The sequence below is a fragment of the Clarias gariepinus genome, chromosome 21 (assembly GCF_024256425.1).
Source record: "Clarias gariepinus isolate MV-2021 ecotype Netherlands chromosome 21, CGAR_prim_01v2, whole genome shotgun sequence".
Taxonomy (NCBI): Eukaryota; Metazoa; Chordata; class Actinopteri; order Siluriformes; family Clariidae; genus Clarias; species Clarias gariepinus.
In genome coordinates, this window is record NC_071120.1 from 23707971 (window position 1) to 23717536 (window position 9566).

Sequence of the window (9566 nt, forward strand, 5' to 3'; positions counted from 1 at the left end):
CTTATAGCCAAAATATACTGACTATAAACCTCAGGCTTAAGAGATTTCCTTCTTTACTGAGCTATGCATGACTATGCAGAAGAAGAAAAAATGGAAAAAAGGAACAAACTTTGTTTGTAGCGGACAGTTTGGGGATGTTGTGGGACAGGGAAGTTAAAGGATGAATGCATAAAAAGTAAAGCTTTAAGGATTTTGAAACATTTAATTAAAGAATCCGTTTGCTGTGGTTTTGTCATTGATGTTATATAATCTAAACAGTTTAAATGCTTATACGAGCAAGTAATTGGGTTTAAATTCGTCAATTTTCTCAACATAATTTCAAACAGCATATTTTTAAAAAAGAATAAATACACAACGTATATATTCCAATTAAATTCCCTTTGTTAATTTGTTTAATCACGTTCCAGGTCCATGAGATCTTTCTGGCGTAGACTCGGGGTCCGACTCAGACCTGGCTGCTCTGTTCTCATCCTTTGTCTGTGCCTTGCTTCCCTCTCACTCCTATCTCCTACTCGTTTCCTTTTTTTGGACAGGACATCATTTAGATAACTCTTATGGCGTTCTGCCAAGTACCTTGTCCTACGTGCAGGGTCTGTGTCTCTCCTCTGCCTGCACAATCTTTGCTTTTCACCTGCATTAAATTTTTGCCATACCTCAGGAAATGTACAAATGAAAAGAATAAAGAATGAATCAAACATGAATGTATGTGATTTTTGCATAGATCATGATATGGCTCATGTATACAGGGACTGACATTGTCACTAGGGTTATTTCTCCTCCTTGTAACACACCAATGATGATAAAACCAATGACAATTTAAAGGAAGATCTTAAGTATTTATAAGATGGTTTCCATTTGTTTACAGGTATGTCAAAAGCAATTAATTATTAAAATGGAGTTTGTTTGTTTTTTTAACAGTTTAGTATTAGGTATAAAATGAGTAACGCTAATGACGGACCTTTGCGTAAATTTTACACAAATGAAGAGAGACATCTGCAAAGCCTTTTGCATTTGTCCAGGGCTCTTCATCTAGTGACCCCTGACGCAAGAACTTCAAATGATCAAATGTATTTCAAAATTAAAACCCTTATTTTGTGTAACAGTAACACCAATGACATAGTTTGGTGGGACTGATAATAATTTATAATAGGATATAAATATCAATTATTGTTTTATGGTTTTAGTGTTTATTTATTTTATAAAGAGATTTATGTTATTGTGATTTATTTCGGGGAAAAAAAATCTTTAGATGAAAATTATTTGGTTGCAATTCCATGTATAATCAAAGTGATATGACATCGTGAATTTGGCCAATAAACTAAGAAAATGTGTTTCATGATTGAAAGTACATACTATATTTATTGAAAATATACAAAATATTGTGTCTTTCGTGTTAATTTAATTAATATTAGTATCAGCAAAACTAGTATCAGTGCCGGCACCTCACCTTCCTCCATTTTTGGAGAATGACCCGAATACGTTTAAGAGCTTTTATAGACGAAGCGAGTAACATGAACAGTCACCTACCTGTGATTCTCCTAAGCACACCCTGAAAAGCATGAGTGAGTCTAAATATCGCACAAAATGAACGAACGCATCCGAAACACACCTTTCTTAAATTCCTCCAGCATGGAATCCAGCTTGGTGTCGTGGAACACGAAGTGGACGGGGTGGTTATAAAACTTGGTGATGGTCTTCAGGGTCGTGCAGTCGTCTGGATCCACGAAGGCCAGGTCCTTCACAAACAGGATGTCCACTATGTTAGTGCGCTCCTCCTCGTACACAGGGATGCGCGTGTAGCCGCTCTCCATGATCTCCGACATGGTGTTGAAGTCCAACACGGCGTCGCTGTGAATCATGAAACAGTTCGAAAGCGGCGTCATGACATCCTCGACTGTTTTAGTCCTGAGCTCCAAAGCACCCTGGATCATATTCAGCTCCTCTTTGACCAGGTCGTTATACGGCTCAGTGACCTTCAGCATCTCTACAAGCTTCTCCCGGTTGTACACGGTGCCGATCTCCTGACCCAAAACGCAGTCCAGGAGTTTGCTGACGGGGTACGAGAGCGGGAAGGTGACCAGCATGAAGAATTTGGTGACCAGGATGGTGTTGGCGCCGACTGCCAGGCCGTGGCGAGAACACAGCGCCTGTGGGACGATCTCACCGAATATGACGATGCCGATGGTGGAAGCAACGACGGCCCCGAGCCCTGAACCTATGAGATCGTCCAGGAGGATGGTCAGAGTCGTGTTGACCAACACGTTCCCGAGAAGGAGCGAGCACAACAGGTAGTTCCCTTCTCTTCGGATGGGTTCGATCTTCCTGGCGTACTTTTTCTCCTTGTCCGTGCCGCAGCTCTGAACGATCCGGAGCTCCATGGGATCCAGAGCCATCAGCCCCAGGTTGAGACCGCTAAACATGCCAGACAGCACCAGGAGGAAGCAGATCAGGATGACCTGAAGCCACAGTGGAAGCATGGACTTTTTCTCCTCCACCACACGTATCCTACCATCGTTGTCTCCCAGAAGGTACCACCTGGCATCCTGGTCGTTCCTGATGCACAGCGCGTAATCCCTCTGCGCCTCACTTTTCCTCAGCAGCTTGATCTTTACACTCAGGACCCCCGAGGTCCCCTGGCGGGACACGTTCACGCCACTTAGAATAATGATGTCTTTGGTGAAATCAGTGCAAGTCCTGTTAAATCTCTCACCGCTCTGAGAGTGCTCGCTGTCGTCCCCGACCTCCACGAACTTCACCTGCGACCAAGTGTCATTGCCGATGCGCAGACCGTACAGCCTGAGCGAGATGTTGCTCTCCTCCGTCACCTGGATGATCCCGTCATCGGTGGTCGCCGCCGGCTTGTCGCTTCTCTCCAAGCGCACGCCGAGGATGCGGCTCTCGCTTCCGGCCTCGGCCGCCGCTTCCGCCGCGTTCGCGCACTCTCCGGGCCACAGCAGCAGAATAAAAGTCAGCGTGATCCCTTTTCCTCCGCACCATCGTGTCGCCATGTTTGTTATGCGCTCTCTCCGAGAGCTCACGCCTGACGTCACCTACTCATTTCGCCACGCCCGCCTCCCCGATTAACATATCACCAATCAACGTTCGACACGTCATCTCTTAGCGCAGGACGAGCCTCCCTTCGGCGTTATATTGTTTAAGGTTGACTGGAGGGGGTTGCACTGCTTTTAAGGTAGACTGGAACCTTTTATTTTCTATACGGTATATTATATTGTATTATAACCATGGGGGAGGACCACCAGAAGGGGGCGTAAGTCGCCGTTTAAGCAACATGACAAAATTACCTGATTTTGTACAGTAATTTCAATCGTTAATAATAAAACTCCATAAACACATAGATGGAAGTATACTTTAATGAACAATATTTTATTATATTATAACTTTAATTAAAAGTTACATTCGCAGTTTTTGGCACCATCATTTCATTTCATTTTTCAAAATAATCCATGGACATATCTGATGACAATATAAGCAAAGAATTACATATATGACTTGAGATTTAATAGCATTCCATTCTGATTATATTAAATATGATACCTAATAGTTTCACTATCCATCCACCTAGGGACCAACTTTACAAGTAGGAAGGCCAATGGTGTCCAGTGTATTTTATTCCATTTTACAACCATGGTAGGACCCACGGTCAACAGTCACATTCACACACTACAGGCAATTTGGGAACGCCAATTAGTCTAACCTGCATGTCTTTGGACTGTGGGAGGAAAGCAGGCGGTAATCGACTAAGTCATTCATTACATTTCAATGAATGTTACAAAATTCTATAAACATTTCAACCACTAAACCAGATAACATATAAAAAATATAGGTTATAATATTAAAACCTATAATTAATTCAATTATTCTGTGCTAACTAATAACATATTATTATCATTTATTATTTATCAACTTAAATATCTTTTGTTATATTAAACTTCCAGCCGCCTAACACAGTTTGACTGCAAATCAATTCCTGTTATCCATTATCACCCAAATGAGGATGGGTTCCCTGTTGGCTCTGGTTCCTCTCAAGGTTTCTTCCCTTTGCCATCTCAGGTAGTTTTTCCTTGTCACCGACACCCTTGGCTTGCTTTTCGGAGACAATCTGACCATTCTGATTTGAACATATTTGATTTATACATTTCAATTTTGGTCAGTCCCTTGAAGTGTTTGGAGTTGGTAGTGGAGAGAAGGCGAACACCCCACATCCACACACACACAATCTACTGGCTAAACAGCCGGAGCATTTTCAGTAAGAGAATGCTTCAGCTCAAAGAACACTGACAGGAATAATTTTCTGCCAACTGCAATTAAACTTTACAATAACTCTGTAACAACAGGGTCAGGAGAAAGATGTCCTTTTTTGACATCACTATAAATAGGCTTTTATACACTCTGTCTTTATTGCACTTTGGTCATGTCCTTTCATTTATTTAATTCTCATTTTATACTATTTACAATTTTATTACTATATAACAACTTGTTGGTGGACCTTGTGTACAGTTTAGTTCCCGTCTGTATATACAGTTTTATGTATGTGTAAATAGAAAAGGTATATTTATATTATTTTATAACATTTTACCTCATTAACGCACCATAAATTGTAAACAAAGTATCTTAGGCTTTTGTTCATTTGTATGTCTAACTTTATCCTTTTCTAATTGCAATTTTTGCTTTTTCTTACTTCTTGTATAATTTGTAAACTGGCAGCAGTAAAGATATAATTTCCCGTCGGAGTTAATAAAGTACTCTATCTATCTGTCTGTCTGTTTGTCTATCTATCTATCTATCTATTTCCTCCCACATTTTAAACTTGTTTCCCTAATTTTCTTTTTCATTTTGGAAAAGCTGTTTTGCGCCAATGACCATTGTAAAAAGTGCTATATAAATAAAGCTGAATTTAATTAGCCTAAGTGGTTAGTCTAATAAGACTAATTAGCAACTACTTAAAACATTTAGCCATTACCATCTGAAAATAAGCTACAGAACAATAAATGACTTATTGTCAACAGAATGTTTCATTTTCTCACAGTGTCACATCCCCATTTTCCAGAAATGATCAAAAATGATTTCGCTTTCTGTATGTGGGAAATTTTTGTTGTATTTATAACAACAGAAAAAACAGTCTTTGTGTCTGACATTTCATCCAGGTACATGAATTATTATTCTTTTTTTTTATAACTTTTGCTTTTAAGGTATACTGGAAATTAATATTATATGGCTCAGTGATCTTTAACATCTCTACATCTTTACAAGCTTCTCCTCTTTGTACATGGTACTGACTCAAAACGCAGTCCAGGAGTTTGCTGATGGGGTACGAGAGCAGGAAGGTATGCAGCATGAGAAATTTGGTGAGGAGTATTGTGTTGACACCAACTGGCAGGCCGTGGTAAAAACAGAGCCCCTGAGGGACAATCTTACCGATTATGACAATGCCGATGGTGAAAGCGACAACAGCTCCAAGCCCTGAACCTATAAGATCATCCAGAAGGATGGTGAAAGTCATGTTGACTAATACGTTGACTAATACGGTCAATGCCGGCTTATCGCTCCTCTCCAAGCACATGCCAAAGATGTGACCCGGCCAATGCTTCCGCTGCACTCATGCACTTTTCAACATGTTGATAGTCTTTAGAGTCATGCAGTCGGCTGGATCCATGAAGGCCTGGTCCTTCACGAACAGGATGTCCACAATATTAGTTTGCTCCTTCTCATACACAGGGGTTTGTGTATAGACGCTGTTCACGATCTCTGATATGGTGTTAAAACCCAACACAGTGTCCCAGTGGTTTATAAAACAGTTCAAAAGCAGCATCTTGAAAGCTATGCTAAATTCAGTGAGTGCAATTAGTGGTAATATGACACAAAATGAAATGTTTCATATGTTCTTATTGTTCTCAACTAATTCTAAGTATATTATTTTACACGCATATATTACGCATGCTAATTTTCATCATATTGCGTTTGTAGTTTAATATTGTCTTTGTGGTTTAACATGTTCACATGGTCGTAGTGAAATGATAATAAGGATAGAAACATTTCAGAATTTTATAATTTGTGTTAAACTGTACTCAGCCACCATGTGCTCATTAAATGCTCACTTTAGCAAAAAAAAAAAATGTCCATGCTGTCATGGTCTATGGTCCAATCTTTCCATGACATAGTGGACATGTGCATATAGATTAAGCCACATTTTCACACATACACAATATGGTATGAAAATGTATGTACTCTACTTTGAATTTGTTAATGACAGTGTGGACATGTTTAGTGATTTGCTCATACTGTATATTGTCCATACATAGTTTATTTATAAAATCTTTTTTAAGCTTAAACAACTTGCATTTCTAACAGCCTAATGTTTCACTCACTCACTTAGTTAAATGGAAAATCTCAAACTTTTAACATTTTTATAGTGATATCGACTCAGGTCACCTTTTCTATCAGCATTATCAAGCTCTTCTCTATCTTGAAATATTCTTAAAAACAAGTCTTCAGCTGTTTTAAAAAGAAAAGTATTTTCTTGGTGGTTGACTGACCCACATGTGGTGTCAGCCATTTTGACTCATATTCTATCCACAGGCTTTACTTACAATACATTTCTCAATGCTTTCACCACCAGTTAGTTCAGTGTGTTCAGTTTACAGTCTTTTGGGGTTTTTTTTTTATTATTATTTTTATAGCACTATTTTTTTTAAGAATTCACAAATGTCCTTTAGGAAGTAGAAAGAGCTTGATATACATAGTTCAATTTCACACAAAATGTCCCTTACGTCCCTTTTTGGTCTCAGTCCACAGGTCATTAAAATACCCTTTACATGCTTATAATATAATTTATAACGTATTTGATAGATGTTCGGGTGTTTATTACGTTCTCTTTTTAACACAGCATGCTGTATGAGGTACTTAAATGATCTCGGCTCATCAAAAAATATTGGCTGCCCCTAGTGGTCATTCTTGGTAAAACTTTATATGTAGTTAGATAGATGTCCGCCAGAGGGCGCCAACTGATCATCTATTTATTTTAATTTTAGGCTTTTAATCACACACTAAAAACGTTAATCTGATTTTTAAATGAATGAAGACTACTATCTATCTATCTATTTATCTATCTTGGAACAAAGCTATTCCTTTTGGCTCAATGAGATTTTTTGTCCTCCTTCACCTTTTCTTTTTTTCGTCTTTTTGGCATTTGTAACTATCTAAATTTTTTTTACCAAGTCAATGTCTGAAGCAAGTTGTCACTAAATTATTTACTAATTTATTATCATCATCATTATCATCTTCTTCTTCTTTTTCTTCTTCTTGTTATAATCATTACATTATCTATATTTTTTACCAAGTCTCAATAAAGTCTAAATAAAAAAATCATCATCATCTTATTATTATTAGTAGTAGTATTAATACTACTACTACTACTACTAATAATAATAATAATGATAATAATAATAATGTTATTGTTGTTCCCACTTCTCTTCCACAGATGGAAACATACAACTCAATATTAAAAATGATATAAACCACTTTAAACATGAAACACCAACCTCGGCTTTAGCTTTAGCCAAACCACAGTTTGCTCTACTCTCCTAAATAATAATATTTTAAAATCCTCCATATAAATGAATAGGTTTTCTATTTTAATTGTGTAAATAAAATTAGACAATCCTACTTGAATAATAAAATGAAAAATAAAAAAGTGCATTTTGATGTAGCCTTATTATTATGAAAAAAAAGTTTACAACTGAAAAGACTTATAATTTGCATGACAGCAAGTAAGAAAAAAAACAAATATATTTTCTTCTCAGTGACCTAAGCCCGAGGGTCTGCCATTTTCAAAGGAAGAAAAATTCATTAGCCAGTAAACCACGTGGATAACGACAGAGGGTCACTAGCAGTTGCATGCTTATATCTCTTAACACACACACACACACAGTATATAAGGCTCCCTCTAGTGGTAGCTCAGGATAATGAAACTCCTCATGTAGTTAGAAGAATGTCCGCCAGAGGGCGCCAACTGCTCATTTATTTAAATTTATCTTAGGCGTTATCACATTAAAAATATTTTTTATGTATGACGACTGCTATTTAATATTTGTTTCTATCTATCTATCTATCTATCTATCTATCTATCTATCTATCTATGCATTGTTTGTCATTAAACTTTTGTTTTAGGGCTCAATTGTTTTCTAATTTAATTTCTTTCTTTGCCATCCTCCCTCTTTTTTCCTTTTTTTGTTTTGCTTTGTGTTATCATCACCATCTTTATTTTTTACCAAGACAATGTCTTAAGTTGGTACAAAATTATTCTATGACCAATATTTTTTCATCATCATCTACTTCTTTTTCATATTATTATTATTATTGTTATTGTTGTTATCATCAAGGTTTTCTCAAGCAAGTTAGCTCAAAAGTCACTCTCTTAAGCACAAACATATTTTGAGATCAACCATTTTCATCTTCATCATTGTCATTATCCTCATGTCTTCTCATCACCATCTCCAATGACAGACATATGTCGACTCACTCTTTAACAAAGTGCCGTCTAAACAATCGGTCGGCTCAACTGCTTTATACTGTGACTTTAACCTGTCTGTGAAAGAAACGTGAAGCACCGAGTCACACACTGCTGTAAAGGACATAGTAGTTTAATCAGCCAATTATTCTATCACAATTAAAGCATTTAATGAGTGAACAACAATACAACACATACAGACACATATAGATGTCAATTTAACAGACAAAAAGGCACTGATCTAACATCACTGGTCCCATTACTGAAGAACTTGATCCTTTGAAACAATACTAATAAAACCCATTTAAAAATAAGAGTTCTCATTATGTACAGGTAATGACAAGGACCAATCAAATTAACATGTCTTCTACAAATAATTTTATTGACAATTAGAACACTTTAATACAGAAAACAGTGCAATAAATTAATTGTACGTATTAGGTTTGCAAATATAAGATTTTTCCTAAACAACAGCTGAGTGCAACAGTTTGAATCCTCCACGAAAAAGAAAAACGAACCTTTTATTTTTTTCAAGTCCAAAATGTCAAATAAAACGTCACAATCATAAAACAGCGCGGTAAAATCTAAGGAACAAATTTTTAAATGAAAATACATACAATTACATACATACATAATGTTTATACTAGATTTGCTTTTAATACGATATTTTTTCTTGTGTTAATAAAGGAGTCTTTAAAACCGAGCTGGCTAAATACATAATCATTATAATTAGCATTCCCTTGTCTCCATTTTGTCATAAGGTTATGCAAACTTTTGCACTCTACTACATATACACTGTATAGGCGCTTACGGTATAAGTCAAGCTTCAATAAAATTGTATTAAACTAATTCCCTATTGAAAATCCCTATTAATGAAATGTGCATGAAATGAGTATTTGGGATGTTTTTAGAGGTTTGAAATGAAATGACTTGAGTCATGGATTAGTAATGAATGAATCAGGTTAAGCTCTAAAATGATAAAATGATCTGGCCATACTTAAAAAGTCATGATTGTCAATCATTATAAAGCTTTCTCTGA

General features: G+C 36.8%; 1 protein-coding gene across 4 annotated transcripts in view; it reads right to left on the bottom strand.

Annotated features, from left to right (window-relative positions):
- LOC128509627 (metal transporter CNNM4) overlaps positions 1-3009 on the bottom strand; it is a 41250-nt gene extending 38241 nt beyond the window's left edge. For all 4 annotated transcript variants that reach the window (XM_053481435.1, XM_053481434.1, XM_053481436.1 and 1 more), the window contains exon 1: positions 1610-3009. In XM_053481435.1, coding sequence (XP_053337410.1) covers positions 1610-3008 — 1399 coding nt within the window. In that variant the 5' untranslated portion in view covers position 3009. The remainder of the gene's footprint in view (positions 1-1609) is intronic.
- Positions 3010-9566: the final 6557 nt, after the last annotated feature.